The sequence below is a fragment of the Mycteria americana genome, chromosome 1, assembly GCF_035582795.1.
Source record: "Mycteria americana isolate JAX WOST 10 ecotype Jacksonville Zoo and Gardens chromosome 1, USCA_MyAme_1.0, whole genome shotgun sequence".
NCBI classification, from domain to species: Eukaryota; Metazoa; Chordata; class Aves; order Ciconiiformes; family Ciconiidae; genus Mycteria; species Mycteria americana.
The window spans coordinates 7527564-7550440 of record NC_134365.1 but is presented as its reverse complement, the minus strand read 5'-3'; the positions used below and the strand labels follow the sequence as shown (position 1 = coordinate 7550440).

Genomic DNA, 22877 nt, shown 5'->3' with positions numbered 1-22877 from the left:
CGGGATGCCCTGGATTTGCAGTTGGCAGAGCTTTGAGCACGGCCATGCGGGGAGGGCAGAGTCAGCCTTCTGTCACCCCAGCGCAACTGCAACAGCATGAGCAAGCCAGGTTTTAACAAGTAAATCTACATAAAAGCTTTCTCTGAAAGTGATTACTTAATATAACAACCAGCTGTCTCTTCAATTCTTGCTGAGGCAGCCTATCTTCTCACCAGTATTCACAGAGGGAGAAAAAAAGGGAAAAAAAAAAAAGCAGCAAACCTGTTTTGTCTGTAGGGTAAGCAAAGCTTCAGAGAAATAATGTTACCTGACAGACAGAGACGCCAAGTGCTTTTTTTATTTTTTCCTTTCCTAACCATCCCATTCATTTCGTTACAGGAAAAAGCTCTTACTGCTGGGGACGTAAAGAGGTAATTACTCATTAACCCCTTAAACCCCAATCCCACAGCTTTTTGTACATCAGCTACACAATCTAATTGCCATCATTTTTATGTTAGCACTTATCAACACAGGATCAGAGTGTCTCCTCTTCAGTTTGGCTGGCCCTGTACTCCAGCTGCGTCACCTCGCACAGAAAAATAATTACCATAGGAGAGCACTGGTGGGCACCAGCAGAGCCTCTGGACTGCGAAACGGATTAGGGGACCATCCAGGCCTACAAGAGCTGTATTTTTTGACCCAGAGACAGCCGTGGCTTGAATAGATGAGTCTGTCCCACAAAGTCATTCAGGAACATTCATCTGAATTAATTAAATGCCCAAATTTATGTTAGGGCACATTAAACTTCTGCATGGCCAATTTTATTCAGAATTAATGTAGCCTTTGATTCCGAGGTAAATTGCACAGAAGAGTTTAATAAGAGGTAACTAATGGGTTTCAAAACTAAATTTGGATTCATCTTCCTAGAGGCTATCGGGTTAGCCCCGGAGGGATAAGCCCTTACAGAGATAAGAATCTGGGACAGAGAGGTTTTAGGGGGAGTTTGTCAATGGGCTACTGAAAAGGGGCAAAAAAGTACAATTTTTTAAATTACCCTTTTAGTCTTCATGTAAATCTTGAGAAGGGATGATTTTTCCACATTTGTTATCAAGGGTGTCCTCTTTAATGTCAGGAATGGCCCTGCCTCCTGGGATGGAGCAAGGGGCCCCTTTGACCATCATCTGATTTATAGGAAAGCAGGAACACCCACACTTTCACCCATTTTAGGAAAACATTTCATTGCTGTTTTTTGTTTAGTTTTGAGATGGGTACAGCCCTGACCTCCCAGACTTTGCAGGAAGATGCCTCCCCGCCTCTCTCCCTGCTCCTTATTATAGCAGCAGCTCCTGGCTGTAGGTGCAGGCATATAAGGAGCAAGGCAGGCGCCTGGGCATGAATCACTGCCTGGACACCCAGTCCCCCTGTCTTCCAAGGAAACAGGAATGGAAAGCACCGGCAGAATTTTAGCTGTCCTGCTAGAAACAGTTTGATCGTGCTGTTTAACAGGAAAAATGGCTTCAGTCTGCAATTAGGCATGGCTCTGATTTGTAGTAAGGAATTCAATGGTGCCTCTCCCAGAGGATCTAGGAGAGTAAAGAGGAGGGGGTGAGAGCAGGAGATACCTAAATAGTTTAGAAATTATTTTTAAAATCCCTGGTCAGCAGAAACTAGCTAAAGCAGAGAATGATTTGCTAGCTAAACTGTATTTGCTTAACAAGACACTCATTTGTGCACATTACTGCTATTAAGTAATCAATACACCTGGGTGCAGGGCTACACACAGTTTATTGTTCCTCCTTTTGCTTTGCTCTGACTCAGCACTGAATCTGTATGATTGTGCAGGTATTACCCAGGCAGCCAGAAAGTTTCTTGTGATAAATAGTGGTAGCCAAGGGAAGGAAAAAAAAAAAAAAAAATCAGGCATATTTTTCACTGTCTGACTCTTACAAGGTTGGGGTTTTTCCTATTTAACTAGAACCTCAGACTGGTGCTTCTCTGCAGTCCAACTCTTTGCACCGCCTTCAGGAACCCATCTAACAGACGATTCATCTTTCAGCGTGTTCACACCTGCTCAATTACCATAAATGGAAGAAATGTCCTCTATTCTACTGCAAACAATGGGAAGGATTGCATTTACCTGTCTGCTCAAAACCAGAAAACAGTTGCTTTCAGAGCAGGTTATGAAACTCCCAACATCTCAAGTCAGGAAAAGTCTGTGTCACACGAAGGCGACCATGCGCCGTCAGTCCCCACAGCCAGTTAGTTAATAGAGCTGCGATAGTCCTGTCTTAGAGATCCAGTTTTCCTCAAACAGATTCTAAACCATAGCACGTTTTCCTTTGCAAAAGAAATAAATTTTAAAGCCTAAAAATGATGCAGGCCAGCTTCTCACCTGATTTCATGATGAGATGTAATATCTTGCCCTGCGGCCAGCTACAGGCAGCCAGCACACAATTAGAAGAAAGAGCAATCCTTGTGCACCAGCACATCATCCGGGCACTAATCGAAGACATTCAGAAAACTACCCTCCTGATGCGGTACCAAACACAGGCGACTTTCACCCCGCTCTGAAGCATCCCTTTAGGTCAAGTTCAGCAAGGTGAGCTCAACCTACTCACTGATTTCACTGGTACGAATTCCCATCTAAAATTAGGCACATGCTTAAATGCTTTGTCAGGCTCAGGCTCCCAGATTAACTGCAGACTTAGTCTCTCCCAGCACTGCACTCGACAGCGAGCTCCTTCCCACTCTGTCCCCACCCATCCGAGTCTTCGGGGAATGTTGCCATGGATTTCCACAGGACACAAAAGAGTCCATATTGGAAGAACCCTGTTAAGGTTGCTAGGCGTAAATATTGACTTAACGGCTCTTCCGCCTTTTTTCTTTTTTAAGAACAGATTTGTTGGCCATGGCTGGAAAAATAAAATGCTGGAGTATGCATGATTCACTCTGGCACTCACACAAACATGCAGATCAGTTGGCTGGCAGCTCGCTCCTCTGTTAGCAGAACATCGCTTCTAAAATGTGTCATTTTGTTTTGGCAGCAAGAGCGTCCAAGCCCGCAGACAGAGAGATAAAATCTCCTACCTTCCATGTACTTCATGTGGGGACCGCTGACCTTCCCCAACACAGAACATTTGATTAATACTTCCAACAGCTTTTTAGTTGAGACACACAGAAGGACTGACAGGATGCTGCAATCGTTTCACACTAAAAGCCCAGCTCAGAAACTTCCCTTCTTGGACCCACTCTCCTGGGTCTGCTGACACGAGAAAGGACTGCAAAACAAACTGCAGGTAAAACTTTTTATTCAAAAGTCTTTTGAATAAAGGCTGTCTCACAGACAATAAATATTGAGACAGAAGATACTTAAGATACACGGGAAGTCAGCAGCAGAAGTGAGAAGGGACCCAAGGGTTTTGGTCATTGGATTCATGCTTTCACCACCAGGTTCTGCTTCCTATAGTATTCCACGCACAGACTTTTAATCCTGAATTTAAAAAACGTTATTTAAAATACGACTTCAACACATGACATCATCCAAACCCTTTTAGACATTGATTCTGCCAGATCTGGACGATTTGGCAGGACTGGCAGGGGCACAGACCTCCTCCAGGGCAGCCTGAGGGTACAAAGTGTGTATACTTGTGTACACCAGTCCTGGACACGGCCAGTACAATCTCCGACTGTCCCCAAAAACCTGCTCACCACACACAGGGACACGAGCAGCTCACGTGAGAGCTGGCAGAGGCTGCAGGGAGTATATTCAGGATTCCCCAGTAGAACCCCATTTGACATACAACCAGGGGAACTCAAGAAGAGTTGCATTTCACAGCACTCAGCAGATGTCTGCCAGAAAGCAAGTACCTTGTCAGGAGGAAGACAAAAATCTAATGACTGAATATAAGAGAAGAAAGTCCAGCATCAGAAAAGAGGTCCTTCTCTAAAGGATCACGAGGAGTTTGCTTGCATTTCAGCTAGGCAGGGTGCCCTTTGGGACTTTTACCCCGTCGGAGTTTAAGCATCCCCCCAAAGGCATAATGCAAAACCAGAAAGGGAGACCAGGATCAACACACGTGCATATTTATATTTGCTTTGCATCCATCCTCTGTGGCTCTACGCCTTCCTCTCGGGGAACAGGGACCAGTTCCTCCTGCCAGGCATCCTCTGTGCACATCCCCTTGAGAAGCGGTGGTTCGGTGCATGGCATGTTAAGGCTGCAGCACCTTACAGCCGTGCAGGGCAGCCCAGGTCTCTGGCACCCTACCCACTAATTAGACAACACACAAACCAGCCATCCCCACTCAGTATTAAGCTACCAGAAACAAAAGCAAGGACACTCAGATACCTTTGGAGCTTAGCAACAGCTGCTCGGGATCCACTCCACCTCTCTGAAATCTGTTTTTACTGACACCTTTTGAAGCAGAGAATTCATTGAACAGAGAAACAGGTTGATATCCCCTGTGCTGGTTTTGCCTGGGATAGAGTTAATTTTCTTCACAGTAGCTAGGATGGGGCTATGTTTTGGATTTGTGCTGAAAACAGTGTTGATAACACAGGGATGTTTTCATTACTGCTGAGCAGTGCTTACACAGAGTCAAGGCCTTTTCTGCTTCTCACCCCACCCCACCAGCGAGTAGGCTGGGGGTGCACAAGGAGTTGGGAGGGGACACGGCTGGGACAGCTGACCCCAGCTGACCAAAGGGACATTCCACACCATATGGCATCATGCTCAGCATAGAAACCTGGGGGAAGAAGAAGGAAGGGGGGGACATCCAGAGTGATGGTGTTTGTCTTCCCAAGTCACCGTTACACATGATAGAGCCCTGCTTTCCTGGAGATGGCTGAACACCTGCCTGCCCATGGGAAGGAGTGAATGAATTCCTTGTTTTGCTTTGCTTGTGAGCACGGCTTTTGCTTTACTTATTAAACTGTCTTTATCTCAACCCAAGAGTTTTCTCACTTTTACTCTTCTGATTCTCTCCCCCATCCCACCAGGGAGGAGTGAGTGAGCGGCTGGGTGGTGCTTAGTTGCCGGCTGGGGTTAAACCATGACATCCCCTCTCCTCAACTGTAGGCAGATCCAGTTTGTTATTTTCTAAGCGTTCCTTTGGTGGCACATACAAATTCAATACTATGTCTGCTAGCAAAGACATCTATTTTCAGAATAAATACAATGACATGCAAAGTTTGTATTAGCAACAGCTAAGTAGAAGACATCAGGAGATAAAAAAGGAAAAATCTCTCTTAAGGTTCTAACGTGCACAGGACAAGAGACCAAGTAGATCTAATTGGATGAAATTAAGGAATTTTCCGCCCACTCTCTCCTGCCCTTGCAGCTGGAATAGCGCAGCCCGGGTGCTACCTCCTGGTTTCTCAGGAAATTGTTTGCAGAGAACAGAAACGTTTCACAACACAGAAGCAAGAAATAACCTCAATGATTCCTCTGCTCTACTAGCCTAGGGTCAAGGCTGATGCATGGCAATCCTTACTGCATGCCAATATTGCTGCTCCTATACCCATACATGAGTATCAGGGGACAGACCCATACAAAGAAAGGCTCTTTCAAGCTGCCAGTTACTGGCTGTTATTACCTGGTTATGGAGATGGCAATGGTTGAGCTTTATGACAGGTTCTCAATAACATTACACAGCAAGCCAGCATGCTGCATTTATCACTGGGTTTACATTGTACAGACCTGATAGGGGTCCAGCAAAGGGAAGGCAACTGCAACAGATGTTTGTAGCTGTTTGGAGCCCCACTTACATCCCTCCACTCAAAAGGATCCCCTCTGCCTACTGAGATGGCTGAGTTTGCCCTTGAACCTGCTCCTTTGACTTAGGCTGTCTGAGCATTTAGTTCAGAAGTATCTAGTTAGTTTTAAAGATTTAGGATCAGTTTTGTCACATGGTGCCTAGATGATCAGCCATCAGCTTCTACGTGACCAAGAGCTGGGGCAAGAAGTCCCACTAGGGACAGCACTGCAGCAGGAATCAGAGTGCCCCAGTCCAATGTAGACTTCTATATAATTGTACTACCTTTAATTCAATGAGAAGAGAAGGTCAGAAGTTTAAAACTATTTACATGGACCAATCCTAAAGTGACCAATCTCTTTTCCATTTCCTAGAAAGAAAGTCAAGGGTGACGAGTTCAGATCCAAGTGTCTCCAATCAGGTGAGATGAATCCCACCTTCAGGGCATAAGATGAGGAAGAGGAAAGCATCAAGCCTCTAATGACTACATTGAATTCATAGCAGTCATGAGCTGACTTTTTCTTATCCATGTATTCCAGCCATGGCCAGGAAAAAACACACACCATGGACAACCCTGATGAAAATAGAAGTTGCCCTGCAAAGTCACTCTCAGAAGTGGCAGAGGTACCTCTCCATGCTACAGGTTACCACCGTCTCCTATAACAATCCATAGCACGCCATAGTTTTAGGGAAATTCGCATACAGACTGTTTTAAGCACTTGGAAATAATAACCCTGGTCTTGCTCTCCTCAAAGACACTGACCCAACTGCTGACAGTATTAGTAGATAAGGTCTTTTTAAGGCATCACGGGCTTTACTCCAGCCTAACTCCACTTCTTTCCCACTTTGCAGTCATCTGGCTGTATTAATACAAAAGAAAACCAGAGCATTTCTCAAAATGATTTCAGCATCATTTAAACTCAGGTGATCTTGTCTGCCTGTGATGGGCTGATCAACCTGTCAGTCACACTTGTCAATCACTGCTCCAATCACTGTTCCCGCTCCTTAAAAGCAGGAGTCTAATCGAAGCGATGAAGCAGAAATGAAGGTCTGATACTTACTTTCTCAGAACTGCAATTTCATTTTCTATGCTGCTTTCCTTTCCCTTCAGTGCCTTCTTGGGAATGCACTTGACTGCAAAGAGTTTCCCACTTGCTCTCTCTTCAGCCAAAACAACTTCGGAGAATGCACCCCTGAAAGAAGAAAAGAAAAACACTGGTTTTAAGTGGTGCCTTTTCTTTCACAGCTATTAACTGAAACATAACCATCAAATCTAGTTCTTCTAGTGTCTTTTGATAGGTGCTCTTGTTAATCACAGCAACGGCATTATGAGCACCTTTCTTTGCCTTTCCAAACATACACAGACATTCACATTCACACAATATATTAAAGGCTTACCAAATACAACAATTTTAATAAAGAATTATAGTCCAGCAGATGTATGAGCAAAACTTGAAAATCAGAAAGTACCATTTCCACCCACATGGGCATGGACTGTTGTCTGGCTGCTGATTTGATGGATGGTGTACCTTTCCCCTTCCCGAAGTTTTAGGATGTTTAATTCACATAGCAGCCCAAAGTCCCTAGGACTAAACGATGCACCAGTGCCAAGAGTGCTCCCGGTTCCTCAGTGACCACAAGAGGTCAGGGCCTCCGCTTCGGTCCTCCCTGGCAGCCCAGAGCATCTCCTCACCGTTGGCTCAACCCTGACTCAGACGGGGAAGCAGCAGAATTTCTCTATGTACACAGAGTTATTCCACAACACAAACTGCTGTGTGTGTAATCACTAAAGCCAAAGAATCGGATTAAATCACAAGCCCAAACGTCGGCCTTAATAGCAGCCTCCCTACGGTTACCCCAGAGAGGATTACACAAATAAAGAAACTTCATCACAGCAGCCAGTCACTAATTGCCAAGAGTGGGCAGTGCCTCTCCTTCATTAGGTTATTCCATAACAGCGTATTATTTCTTGCACTCTCATCGCTTCCTCCAAAGCATCTGGACCTTACTGGGGAGAAGCCAGGAAAATGTTACAGTCAGTGCTCTATACACTTTTTTTCTGTTCTCACACTGTTTTCTGAGCATTTGAGTATCACTCAGACACTGCTGGTCTGGATGGAACTTTGCTCTGGCACACCGGGGCCGCTCATGTTCCAGTGATTGTTACTGGTTTAGCAGCAAGGTACTGGGCAAGACAGAGCATTGGCCTGATAAGGAACAGCAAATCTTTGCTCACATTCACGAAAACCTCCTGCTGAAGCACCCGCTTTGTTCAACAGACGTCAGAGCCAAGGACTTGTCTAACCAGATCACAACTGAAGGATTCACCAGCTGAAGGATCATATTTTATTTATACAAAATAAAAAGAGGCAGGACACTTTCCTTCGTTTTTTCCCCCCATCAGTAGATTATTCTGCTCTTCTACATAGCTCTCTGTGAAGAGAGCGTGGCAGCAGGCTGAGCAAACCAAACCATGCTCCAGCCCGTTCTTAAAACGTTAACATTTGATCACAGCCTCATTTGGCTACCACCAACTTTCTCTGACTCTCATTCCCCACAACTGTTGCTTATCTAGATGTTTGTGGATAAACAGAAGCGTTTCCTTTCCTGGCCAAGCTCTTCCTTTTTAAGTCACGCACTTCGATGACACAACCAAGTGGCTGTGATCTCACAAATGGTTCCCGAGTTGCGAAAGGACCAAATGAATCATTAAGCCAGTGGGTAAGCGGATAAGCAAAAGGAAGAGGCTGCTGCTTTGGAAAGAAAGTGCCTGTTTACCCAGAAAGGCTTTTGCAGGCAGCAGCAATAGGGAAATGGCGATGGGAAGTTTAGGAATGGATTAAAAGAGACTTTTGCAAACTGTTACAGCGGATGTTTGACAGCCTGTCTACATCTGGTAGTGACCCTCTGAACCAAGAATGTTTTGCTTCAATTTGGACAGTGGTCCAGACTCTGACCACATTTACGCCATGCTAAGTACGGGAACGATTCACTGTTTTCTGCTTTGTGTATAATCTACCACGGCACGTCAGAGCATCATGGGCTCCAATTTAGAGCCCACACAATTGGTCCTAAAGGCTTGCGCAATAAAGAAATCAAGCCACCCAAAGCATTTTTAAAGACCTATTCTTTGCTTTCCTATTATCAACAGTCCTAGTCATTTGATTCACCAAATGGGGTTTTCACCCTGATCCTCACGCTTGGGACAGCAAGACCAGAACTGCAGTAAAATCCTTCTACTGGAAAACCTAAGACCTCTCAGAAGCTTATCAGCTTCTGAGCACCTGCAGCCAGGGTGCTCAGAAACTCACAGGACTGCTCCCAGCTATATTTCCTGAACCCCTTAAGTCCCATCTGCTTAAGCTTTCAACATTGCACTTCGCTCCAGCTGTGTCTTGAACAAGCTTCTTGCCTTCAGTTAAATGCTGTTAAAAGCAGCATATTCATACCAGTCATTTACTGATCACACAACCCTGCCAATGTTTATGATACTATAAAAACACAGAGAGCTCCCATCCCGATCTGGATTTCATTGCTGTTCTCAGACAACAAAATAAAGGAAATCCCTTTATATCCCTCTATGCAATAAAGCCAGCTTTGGGAAACACCTCTCTTTCAGCTGGCTTCACCATTTTGCTGGATTTCTTTCTGTTTACCAGGACAGCCATGGGGTTCAATGGTTGGAAATTTAAATGTGAATTTAAATGAAATTTTTTCAGGAGCTCTGAGATACTCATAAAAACCAATTCCATATCTCCTTAACAACCTTTCTCATTAAATCATGAAATGAGCTGAACCTCAGCTCAAGCGTTCGCTCACATGTCAACCCTTGGCACTGACAGGGCGTTTTTTTACATTGAGTTTTATATGAGGCCATAGCATGAAATTGCTGGTTCTGGGAAGAGCCCTGGGCAACGAGGGGGGAGCACTGGGGTGGATCTGCCGGGAAGGCAGGAGGGAGATGTGAGGCGGTCTGTGCTATCCTGTGCACCATATATGCTCCTGTGTTCACAGAGCAAGGGGTGGGAGGGAAAGCAACAAGGCAATGCACAAAAGAAAGATAAGTGAAGGGCTGAAAGGAAAGAGAAGGGCGGGAACAGATGCAGATAGGGATCAAAGAGTTAAACACAGACTGAGAGGAACGAACAGTATAGGACAAGAAGAAAGAAATGGTAGCAGGGAACATCAACAAGGAAAAGGCAGCAAAGACACTCCTGGAGTCTGCTGGAGTCAGGGAAGAGTCAGAAATAATAGTGTATAGACGGGCAAGCAATTATCATAATTTCAAACACACAGCTGAATTCATCCACCCTTAACGATACAGTCCAGCCCCCATTAAACCCCTCTTGACTCACGTATGAATAGATAAATACCAGAGAGAAAGTCAGAAAGACAAGGCTGCTCGTTTTCTTGCTAACAGCAATATATCCTACAGCAAATTCTCTGCCTCCTCAAAACAGTTCCCCAGGACTACCGACCTGGCAGGCTTGCTAAAGAAGATTTTCCCCCCAAAGAATTAATGTACCCTTTAAAATCAAGACATTAATGAAGGAAGCAATTTATCTCTAAGAATTTATTACGATTCTCTATTGAGGATTAAAAATTAATTGTGTACAAAGTTCTATACAGATGTTTGGTTTTGGAAAATGTTGCCCTTTACACCATCAAAGTGACAGGACTTTTTGTCAAAAGGACATGACTTCTGTTAAGCATCATCAAGCAGTGCTACATGATAAAAAGGAAAAATACAATACAGGAGATGTTGGACAACCAGAGTGCTACATGCCTGCAGCTCAGACAGGCCTCTGGATTAAATTCCCACCTCTCCTAGGAAGTACTGCACGGTCTCTATAATGACATGATATTCCCAAGACCTGCCATTTGCAACCCATATGCCAGTACCTCCACAGTCATAGCACTGAGCAAGAAGGAGATTCAGAAACCTCTTGGTCAATCTTGTATTTTGAATGATGAGTTTTTATCTGAAATTTCGTGCAGGGAAAAACACAATTTCTGTGAAGGACACAAGCAAACAGGGATATTTTTCATTCTGTGTAATACCGAGGAAGGTGTTTACTCTGTGAAAATATTTTGGGGAGTTTTATTCTCCTACCCCCAGAAAATATGGCCCAAAAATTATTTTTACATTCTGATACAGATTTAAAAATAAAATAGGGAGAAGAGGTTAATTGATTAAATTGATTTTTAAAGGTGTCTGCACTGGTTGGGATGTCCCATTCCCTTCAGTTGGGAAATAGGTAATTGCAACCTTTCCAACGTGCCTGGGGACCCAGCCTTCACCTCTCTGAAGAGGGGCTTCAAACCCCTTGAGGAGCTTTCCTTGTCCTGCCTGGAGATTATAGCAAACAAATAAAAAAGCATCATGGTTTTGAGGAAGTAGGACAGCGGTGGAAATGGGTAAATGAGAAACTTCTGCAAAATTAAACTACCTCCTTAGCTGCTGAAATACGTGTGTGGCAACTGAACCTATTTTTGAAAGTTTTGACCATGTTATCATTTACCCTAGAGGATCAACTCTTTTAAACTTCTAATTAAAGCATGGAATAACTTTATGATCTAGATCATTTTTATATGAATTAGGAACAATGTAAGGGGAAAAAAAGAGAGGTTAAATGACTTGACGTGTCACATTGAGATAATGGCAAATTCTAGAAGGTGGTTGAGACATTCTGACTCCTCACCCCTTTGCACACATCTGGACCATGCAGCATCCTATGAGATGTCAATCTTTCATAGCTTTAATTTGTTTAAATTATTTATCATCCAGTTATTTTCTTTAATCTAGATTTAAAGATTAGGATTTCAAGACTATCATTAGAATATGAATGGCATTCATACACAAAGAGACTGGATTTTCTACTAGAAAACAACGGCTGCAAGGCTAGGCTATCCTGTAGATCAAAGCAAAATAAAGGCCAAATAACTTTTTCCTTCATCAGTTTGAACTAAAATTTAATATGAACACTTAATTTCTGAAATACAATGAACAACATATACTGTGACAGCAGATCCATTCTCATTCATCCAAAAAAAATGGCTGACAAAAATACGGACAAAATGAAGACAAAGAGTTGACAGAGGGATAAAAATTTTTTCCATTTGCAGAGACCTTCACGTTGAGCAGTTTTCCACTGCATTAGCAGGTGCTCTGTCATACTAAATCAACAGACATAGTCAGGAAACAGATTTCACATCTTCAGACTGTGTATAGCTAATGATCTTAATTATGATACAGTTGGCTTACAGTGTACTTTGCCCCAGCCAAACCATGGAAAAAAGTCGTGAACGCTCATGGTTTGAAAAATATATCATGTCCACGGTGAAGATCGCTGAGATGGGAGACCAATCAAATCAACATAACACCAACCAAATCAAAGAAGGTAACTTCTGTAGCATGGCTTCAGCAACCACACACAAATTCTGCTCCTTGACTCCCCAAAGAAAGGTGACTTCAAACTGCACTACAAACAGAGGCAAGTATGCAAGAAAAAAATCTTCTATGGCATTTTCACGGCTTTTCCCATGGACCTCAGGGAGTTAACTATGGGATGAGCTCAGTCTCTGTGTAACCAGTACATACCAGGGAGATTCTGGTCCTGCAGACTATTTTTCTACTAAGCCATTTTTCTGCACAAGTCATGTTCAATTTTTTTTTTTAATTAAATTTTCTACTCAGTCATTTCTGTACACACATCCTCACTCTCCCAAATTCCAGGCGCATCCCAACATAAACCCAAAATAAGACTGGAAATAAAGTTTGTCACTCCAAAGTCATGTCCATGAATGTCCTGACATTTGTCTGAAAATTAATTTACAATGTAGTTTTCAATAGCTCCGTGATGTCTGAATGCAAAGTTAACAAAACCAAAGTGTGGAGGGTGTTTTTACCCAGCCAAGAGCAAAGGAGAAGGCTTTCGGGACTGCCTTACATGTGGTACAGAAGTCAAATATCCCTACACATTCCCAAGAGCTGAATATAAATTTACAGGGAAAGAAACACACTTCCTAATCTGGTTGCAGCCATCTATTCTTTAGAGGACAAATGCTTTTTCTAGCTATTTTCATTCATCAAACGCATAGTCCCAACCCTGCAGCCCCTTCTATGGCAATGCTTCCTCTGCCTGGGCAAAAGTAGAACAACCAGGATCGCTGTATTAACACCGGTATTTTTAGCCTCACTACTCATTTAACATCCACTGAGCCACCCAGCCACAACTGAAAATGCTGTTTTCTACCTTGGGGCCCAGTGAGCGTCTGCTGTAACACCAGACATGGTCCTGCCCTGGGCTGTCTCTGGCCCTGGTTCCCCCCCCCAGGGCTGATCGTGATCCCCACTCGCAGTGATGTCCCCCATCCCCATGGTGGGGGGATGTCTGGGGCTGGGGGCTTGCTGATGCCCAGGGCTGGGGCTGCTACTGCAAATTACAGACGATGAACAGCACTTCCCACTGTGCCAAAAATACTGTTACTGTTGCCTGATGGACACCCAAACAACAATGGCAAGGGGAAAAAGTACTCTCTGCTATGTGTTCCTATAGCAAGGAGATCCTTTCTGGACCACTGACATGTCTCTCTGTGCCCTGAGCCATTGCCCCATGCCAATACCTTCAGCATTTTGTCTGAGCTAAAAGAGCTGTTAAGACCATTGGGGTCTTCTGATGATCAGCCGCTTCCCCACAGTGCGAGAGAAGCCCAGGAATCACCATGACCAGGGATGGGCAGCACTTCCCCAGCTCCAGGCTTCATCTCTCCAACCACCTTGCTGCTCCCCCTCTAACACAATTTTTCAGGGAGAGGAACCACATCAACACACAGATCTCTGCTGGGACTTACAGCCACGACCATAACAGAGACACACGATATCATACTCCAGGTAGAGCTTCTTCTTTCCACTCCTTATAAACCAAGTTTTTTTTCTCCCACCATTACAGGGCAACTCACTGCGATAGAATGAGCAGCAGAAAGCTTTCATCTTGCGTAGTCACCAAAAGTGTTTGGATTTGTTTGGATTAAACTTCCATTTTTGGGGGGTACTATTATCTACAATTACAACAACAGCTTAGTGTTTTGACAGTTTTTGTCACCAGAGTCAGCTGCAAGAATTTTAATGCCAATTTGAGGCTTATCAGTTTTTCTGGTTTAGCTACTCAATATTTTATACTCTCAGGAAAACAAAACAAAACAGAAAACCTAACAAACCCAAACCAAAAAAACCCTAGAATTAAGATTGAAAATCCATGTCAGCTACTTAAAGGAAAGCTACTTAGAGAAGAGAGACTTCAGTGAAGCCAGAAAACACCCATTTAAAGTTGCACATTATAAAGCATGAAATTATGACAGTATAGTCAAGGTGGTTTCCTTCACACCCCTGCCTCTTCCCCTGCACCACCTTCACCAGAACACGACCACCTCCTTGATGGGCAACAATTGTTTTCGGACAAGGAAAAATTTCTGGAAATCATTTAAACTATTCTGTGGTTGAAATTAGTTCTTCACTCCAGGATGAATTTCAGGTTCACAGTGGAGCACAGCACACACCACCAGCACTCCATGCCACTGAGAAACTCCCTTCCCTGCCTTCAAACATGATGTTGTGAGGCATCAACAAAGGTGCCACACTGCTCCCTTGCATCCTGAGCACTTCTGCCTGCCCACCACCATCAGCGAGCCAGCTCAGCTGCCACTTTCACAGAATCACACAATCGTATAGGTTGGAAAAGACCTTTAAGATCATCAAGTCCAACCGTAAACCTAACACTACCAAGACCACCACTATACCATGTCCCTAAGCACCTCATCCAAACGTCCTTTAAATACCTCCAGGGATGGCGACTCAACCACTTCCCTGGGCAGCCTGTTCCAATGCTTGATAACCCTCTCGGTGAAGAAAAATTTCCTAATATCCAGTCTAAACCTCCCCTGGCGCAACTTGAGGCCATTTCCTCTTGTCCTATCACTTGTGACCTGGGAGAAGAGACCGACCCCCACCTCTCTACAGCCTCCTTTCAGGTAGTTGTAGAGAGCGATAAGGTCTCCCCTTCAGCCTCCTTTTCTCCAGGCTAAACAATCCCAGCTCCCTCAGCTGCTCCTCATCAGACTTGTGCTCCAGACCCTGCACCAGCTTCGTTGCACTTCTCTGGACACGCTCCAGCACCTCAATATCCCTCTTGTAGTGGGGGGCCCAAAACTGAACACAGTATTCGAGGTGCGGCCTCACCAGTGCTGAGTACAGGGGCACGATCACTTTCCTACTCCTGCTGGCCACACTATTTTTGATACAAGCCAGGATGCCATGGGCTTTCTTGGCCACCTGGGCACACTGCTGGCTCATATTCAGGTGGCTGTCAACCAACACTCCCAGGTCCTTCTCTGCCAGGCAGCTTTCCAGCCACTCTTCCGCAAGCCTGTAGCATTGCATGGGGTTGCTGTGGCCCAAGTGCAGGACCTTGCACTTGGCCTTGTTAAACTTCATACAATTGACCTCGGCCCATCGATCCAGCCTGTCCAGGTCCCTCTGCAGAGCCTTCCTACCCTCAAGCAGATCAACACTCCCACACAACTTGGTGTCGTCTGCAAACTTACTGAGGGTGCACTCGATCCCCTCATCCAGATCATTGATAAAGATATTAAACAGAACTGGCCCCAACACAGAGCCCTGGGGAACACCGCTTGTGACCGGCCGCCAACCGGAGTAAACTCCATTCACCACCACTCTTTGGGCCTGGCCACCCATCCAGTTCTTTACCCAGCGAAGAGTACACCCATCCAAGCCATGAGCAGCCAGTTTCTCCAGGAGAATGCTGTGGGAAACCGTGTCAAAGGCTTTACTGAAGTCTAGATAGACAACATCCACAGCCTTTCCCTCATCTACTAGGCGGGTCACCTTGTCATAGAAGGAGATCAGGTTGGTCAAGCAGGACCTGCCTTTCCTGAACCCCTGCTGGCTGGGCTTGATCCCTTGGTTATCCTCTACATGCCGTGTCATAGCACTCAGGATGATCTGCTCCATCAGCTTCCCCAGCACCGAGGTCAGGCTGACAGGCCTGTAGTTCCCTGGGTCCTCCTTCTGGCCCTTCTTGAAGACGGGCATCACATTAGCTAATCTCCAGTCAGCAGGGACCTCCCCAGTTAGCCAGGACTGCTGGTAAATGATGGAAAGGGGCTTTGTGAGCACATCTGCCAGTTCCTTCAGTACTCTCGGGTGGATCTCATCAGGCCCCATAGACTTGTGAGTGTCTAAGTGGTGTAGCAGGTCACTAACCATTTCCCCCTGGATTATGGGGGCTCCATTCTGGTCCCTCTCCCTATCTTCCAACTCCAGGGGCTGGGTACCCATAGAACATTCGGCCCTGCTAATAAAGACTGAGGCAAAGAAGGCATTAAGTACCTCAGCCTTTTCCTCAACCTTGGTCACTGTGTTCCCTCCCCCGTCTACTAGGGGCTGGAGATTCTCCTTAGCTCTCGTTTTGCTGCTAATGTATTTGAAGAAGTGTTTTTTGTTGTCTTTTACAGCAGCAGCCAGACTGAGCTCTAGCGCAGCTTTGGCCCTTCTAATTTTCTCCCTGCACAGCCTCGCTACACCTTTGTAGTCCTCCTGAGTTGCCCACCCCTTCTTCCAAAGGTCGTAGACTCTCCTCTTTTTCCTGAGTTCAAGCCCGAGCTCTCTATTCAGCTAGGCCGGTCTTCTTTCCCACCGGCTCGTCTTTCGACACCTGGGGACAGCCTGCTCTTGTGCCTTTAGGACTTCCTCCTTAAAGAATGTCCAGCCTTCCTGAACCCCTTTGCCCATTAGGGCTTCCTCCCAGGGGACTCTCTCGACCAGTCTCCTAAACAGGCCGAAGTCCGCCCTCCGGAAGTCTAAGGTGGCAGTTTTGCTGACCCCCCTTGCCGCTTCTCCACGTATCAAAAACTCTATCATTTCGTGATCACTCTGCCCAAGATGGCCTCCAACCATCACATGGCTCACAAGTCCTTCTCTGTTGGTGAACAAGAGGTCCAGCGGGACACCTTCCCTCGTTGGCTCACTCACCAGCTGCGTCAGGAAGTTATCTGCCACACGATCCAGGAACCTCCTAGACTGTTTCCTCTCTGCTGTATTGTATTTCCAGCAGACATCCGGCAGGTTGAAGTCCCCCACAAGAACAAGGGCTAGCGATCGTGAGGCTTCTCCCAGCTGCTTATAGAATAGTTCATCTGTCTCCTCATCCTGGTTGGGTGGTCTGTAACAGACTCCCACCACAATATCTGCCTTGTTGGCCTTCCCCCTGATTCTTACCCATAGACACTCCACCCTATCATCACCATTATTGAGCTCTAAACTATCCAGACACTCCCTGACATATAGGGCTACCCCACCACCTCTCCTGCCTCGCCTATCCCTTCTGAAGAGTTTATAGCCATCCATTGCCGCACTCCAGTTGTGCAAGTCATCCCACCATGTTTCCGTGATGGCAACCTTATCATAGTTTTCCTGATGTACAATGGCTTCCAACTCCTCCTGCTTGTTGCCCATGCTGCGTGCATTGGTGTAGAGGCACTTCAGCTGGGCTGTCCTCTGTGTCTCCTTCATAGGAGAACACCCCTTGCGTGCTTTGAGGTGTTTCTCTGGCGTTTCCCTCTTGGCTCCTATTGCCTCAGTATCTCCTAGCTCAACTCCGCTCGACTTCGGCTGTGCCCCAGCGTACCCGACACATCTCTGAGACACACGCTGAGTGCCCTCGCTGGCACCCGCTCCCTCTAACCATGGTACGTTGTCCCTCAGCTTCCCTCGGGCAAGCCTGATATTACCCCCCTCCCCCTTCGAGTCTAGTTTAAAGCTCTGTCGATGAGCCCCACAAGTTCCTGAGCGAAGATTCTCTTTCCCCTCTGAGAAAGATGAATCCCATCAGACGCCAGCAAACCCGGTGCTGTGTAGGCCATCCCGTTGTCAAAAAAAACAAATCCAAAGCCAAAAAACAAACCAAAAACCAAAACCAAATCCAAAACCAAATCTTTGGGGGCCAGCAGGGAAACACCAAGTTCGAGACCTGTGTTGCAACGCAGGCAGGAGAGCAGAGCGCCTCTGGGATGGCTTCCAGCCATGCGAACGGGAAATCCTGGAGTGCTTGGGGCACTCCAACTCATACACCAGCGGGGTGAAGGCACCAAAGCACACAGCCAAGGAGACTCCCGGGCAAAAAAAGCCATTACGTGCAGAGCAGAGCAAGGAATATGGGCTTCAGTGCCATAAAACTTATGTTCAAAGATGAATAAACCACATAAAGCACAGAAATTAAGCCCAAAAGAAAAGTTTCTGCAGAATCTCTTCCCTTTCTGAGATGAACTAATTTGTTTTAGCTGCCTGGTGTATGCTAATTTAATAGGATGCTATGCAGCCTGTTCTGAGACAGTGATGCATGGATGCTAAAAAGGGAAACTGGCCCCGTGCAGATCCCCACTCATGTTTGTTATTACAGTCCTCTTCTTTCCTGAACTGTTTGCTCCTTTCTGATTAATCCTGACCCCTATTAGAAAGGAAAGTATTGTCTTTAAAGGCCTACTACATTTACATTACATCCTCCTGTGGCAATCACAGTAAAGCTATCCAGAATCAAAAGCAAAACATACAGCTTTCTGTATTGAGCTCTTCCTTCCATTATACACTTCACAAATGAGCTGTTAAGCAGTTTATTTTCTCCATTGATGATCACTTTCTTTCCAAAGTGAATATTCAAGTACCTTTTTTCCACTTTCATCTTATAAGACAAAAGAAGCTCGTTGTCTCCCAGGGTTTATCTGATGGCAGCATTCTCACAAGGAAATTACCTTTCTTTTTCTAATAATGACCTCAAACCTTTCTTGAGGAACAAGTGATCTCCATAATTTTTTTCAAAGCATTTCCCTGTTCTGACACTAATATATGCAGGGTCTGTTACAACACATCTGATTTCTGGAGATCTTATCTGGCCATATAAAGCAGATCACACCAATTTGAAAAAACAGGTTTCTTATTCTTCCTCCACATGGAAACTTAAGAAATTATCTGGCACACCATGGCACTCTCCAAGAGGCTGGCTCAATTAAGGAACAACTGGATGACATTGCAAGTTTTAAAGCAAAGCAAAGATAGTGCAGACGCTATAGTTTTGCTTGCAACAATTCCTATGTTCCTTCTAAAGAGAAGGTCCTTAGTTAAGATGAAACTAGCAACTGCCTAAAGATCAAATAACTTTGCAGTTGTGTCTAAACCATGGGAAACTCCCGTTTAGCCAGTTTTGCCTAAAGGTGTCTGGACCTTCACAAACCCAAGCTGCAAAAGCCTGCACAGCACCTTATTCCTTCAGGGGGCAGTTATCTATCTACAGAACAAAACTCAAGTATCAGTTCTGGTGGTCTTCCTCAGTGATCATAAGCAAACAATTGTATTACTTGACCTGTGATTCTCAAACACCAACCCTGTCCTTCATGAATTGTATGGCCCATTCTACAGATGAGGGACCTGAGGAACAGGAACCACATGGACCAATTCGTCTTGCTTAACTTTATTTATAACCAAGGAACCCTGCATAATCTAAAAGTGCACACTCATTTTGTACTCAACAGAGAAGCATCTCCAACAGATGATTACATCCCATCCTAAAATATATTGAGGGCAGCACACTATGACCCTGTAGTAATCCTTAAGCCCTGTCAACCAAAAATCCCCTGCTCCATTTGCTGCCTGACTCTGGTCAAAGAGATCATCTGAGACGCCCAGACATTAGCACCAAGATGCCCGTCAGGCAGCCGCAATTAAGTCAGATGAATTCCAGCCTTAGGATCTGGTCTTGCTTCAAGAGAAAGCAGAGTCTGACCACCCAGAATGAAACTCCTCTGACCACATCTACATGGATGTTGTTGACCTCTAAGCTATTCCTGCATGTTTCCTCTTATGGGCAAGAGACGGCCAATACAGCAGTGCCATCAGCTTGTGCTGGGGTAACTATCTAACACTGGTCAGATGAATCACACCCTAAACACATCTCTTGATCTTCATTGGGAGAAAAGGGAGCCTAGGAGGGGGAGATGAAGACATCCACAGTGTGGACACTTTGAAGGCTAAGGCAGACAAATCCCCTCCCCAACTCATAGGACCTGAGTATGCAGAATAACCACATATTCAAAATAAAAGTAGGATTAGGGCTTGTAAGGCTTTTATGCCCATGATGCAGCACGGTTCCTGCTTATTCTAAGGACAAATTTAGATTTGTTAATCTGACCATGAAACCAAGGCACATCTCCTAGGATCTGCCTTTTCCAGTTTAATCCTTTAGTCCCAATCTACAGCCCCCAGTCAGGAAGCACTCCCCATGAACGTGATGAGCAGCCACTGAAAGAGGAGGCCACAGGGTTCAGAGCTGTCACAAGCACAGCTGAACAATTCCCATTGTGTAAGAGCCCTTCGGTGCCACTATGAAACTCTAATTGAAACTTGTTCTCATCCTGTTGCTACCCATCCAGCCGATCCTGCATATCTGTTTTAAATATTTGGACTAAAAATGATGTGTATTTTGTATCCTCGCCCACTCCAAGTCGTAGCTTAGAATTAAAAAAAAAAGATAGCTAGAGAGGCACAATTCAGTAAAATGGAACACAAATTGTTTCGTAGCTCAGAACTGAGCTCTGATGGGAAAAGCCACTGCAGGATATCCAGAGCTCCATCTGCAGCCTGACTTCCAGTGCCCACCTCTTAAAACACTAGAAGAGTGTTTGCTTTCCTACTCCCCAGCCTCTTGACTCATGTATCCACATGTGGCTTCATGTCTGAGATACATTAAGAAATCTTAGCAAACTGGTTTGCCTAGTAACCGGCAAGCTTGGAAAGAAACATTTTGGCAAAGATTATTCCAGTGTAACTGTATACAGAAGTTACCAGGCACTCCTGAAACTCACAGATATTTCTGCTAAAAGAATTGCCACACACTCTCCACGTGTGCAAGCCTTAGTCCTGTTCTCGCTCAAACCTCAGTGCAAAAAGGGTCTTCCTTTCAGCTTCAGTTGCCGAGGAATTGCTCCACGGCTCCATATTTAAGGTGCTGTGTTGAGACTACTGAGTTTACTCACAAAATAGATGCAACACCAGCACAACGTTCCTCCCATAAACTCATTGTCATGAGCCTCCACGCTGCTCTGAAGGAACATTTTTGATGTCATGGAGTTATACTGGGATTACCCAAAATGAAATTCCCCAAGCGATGTAAGGAACCAGAAGCCACACCAGCTTCCATCCAAACCAAGCCCAGCCTATGCGTTGATCCAGGTGAAGCAGGGAGCACGTGGGGCCTAGCAACAGAGGTCCTCCGGGTTTATCCCATGCTTTTAGCAGCAGAGAAGGCCAGTGACACACGCAGCAATCCCATCCCAAGGATGGGAACCATCCCCACCTTCTGCTACCTTGCCCATATGATGGTAGAAGACAGCATCAGAAGGGAAGGAGTCCCTCCAGCATGGCAGACCTGCACCAAAGCAGCTGAGCCCATTAGTGAATCACAGCAGAGAAAAGGTGCTGGTATTTCCCACATTTCATCTGAAAGGAAGGCAGATCTCCCCACCCAAAGAGTTGAGTCTGGTCCACGGAAGCCATCAGTCATTGAGATGGTCCGTGGAAGCCATCAGCACTGAGACAGACATTGACATCTCTGCTATATCATCCATAAAAGGCTTTAGATTCCTAGTTTAGTAGCAACCAGTTTAGTCTTCATAGAAAACAATCACTCGCCTATTTACCAACCCTGCTGGTAAGGAGATGAAGACTGAAGACCTCCAGATCTGCCTAGGCAAGCTACTGCTACTGAGCTTCATCAGACTCACCAGAACCATGATAGACTCTGACTACCTGTGGCTTCAGCACACCGTACAAACACAGGCCAGTGCTGGGCTACTTGTGCCTCAGTCTTCACCTCCCATTCTCCAGTGAGCAACAGCACAGGTGGAATTATCTCAGTGCCCCAACCAGCTCACAAACACCAACCAAAGTCAACGGCTGCATAGGGATGACCTTCTGTGTTGGAAAACTTCAGCAGAAACAATCTGACAGCAACGCTGATTCCCTTTATCTGAAATGTAATCATAGCACATTATAGTCTCATAATACAATGACGAGTTTCCTAGGAGATGACTGCCACGCACCCTACCTATTTTTAAAAATGAAATTTCTCAGAACTCATTTCCATCTCAAGTTGACATGCTACACACACACATCAACAAGCACCACCACTGTGCTTCTCAGCCATCATGCGGGGCCAGATAACCCAGACCAGACCTTGGATGGCAGGTCTGAGCAGTACCATAACACGCCTGATGAGCTGCATGAGGGTGGGGAAGAGAGGAACACAGCTCTTCAAACCTGACAGTAATAATTTCTGTGTTTCTTTGGAAGCTGTTGCATAATTTCAAACACGAATAAAAAGGAAGCAGCATATTATCCTCCCAGATGACATGCACCCCAGAAGATGAAAGTCTTTCAGAAGGTTTGCATGAGAGCACTAGGAAAGTGATGAGGAACAGGCAGGATTGCAGGAATCTCTCTCCCAGTGCACTGTAAAGGTTATCTGCGAGCCAGTTCCCAAAAATACTGCAAGCAGCAGGCCACTGGCAGGGAGCTGAGGAGCTAAGCTGAGCCTGGCCCAGCTGGTAAAAGCTGCCGCAAGTTGCGTGTGGTACAGATGTGCTGTGGTTGGTATGTCAGCCCACAGAAGAGATGGGCTGCAGAGTATTCAAAACAGGTTAAAACTTGATTAAAGAAAAAAAGCTAGAAAGATTCCAGAAATTTGGCCTCCTGGGCAGCTGTTTATTGTCATTGAAAGGGCTTGGAGGGGGGGAATGGTTAGATACTTAATCCTGACAGCAAGTGCACAAGTCGATCCCTGGGGTCATTTTAGGAATAGATCAAAATGGGACAGTGTCTCTCCCCACCATGATCAGACGGGGAGGTTCACTATGAAGGAATAAGCTTTGAGTCCTTCAAAACATGACAGGTCAAAAGGATGTATGTGAAACTGTTGGAATAGCAGAAAAAGCATGATACTTTCTTCAGGAAAACAGGTTGCTTTCTGCTATGAGTAAGGGCCTAATTTGATTAGAAACTTTATGCTCTTTGAAACAAAG

The 22877-nt window shown here is 45.3% G+C and overlaps 1 protein-coding gene across 2 annotated transcripts in view; it reads right to left on the bottom strand.

Moving 5' to 3' along the window:
• The window catches only part of CAMK1D (calcium/calmodulin dependent protein kinase ID), a 226330-nt gene that overhangs the window by 117948 nt on the left and 85505 nt on the right, over nucleotides 1-22877 (bottom strand). The window contains exon 2 of one of the 2 annotated variants that reach the window (XM_075524325.1): nucleotides 6794-6925. The exons of the other annotated variant lie outside the window; for it this stretch is intronic. Within the exon in view, the coding sequence (XP_075380440.1) occupies nucleotides 6794-6925 (132 nt within the window). The remainder of the gene's footprint in view (nucleotides 1-6793; nucleotides 6926-22877) is intronic. 2 annotated transcript variants of the gene reach the window in all.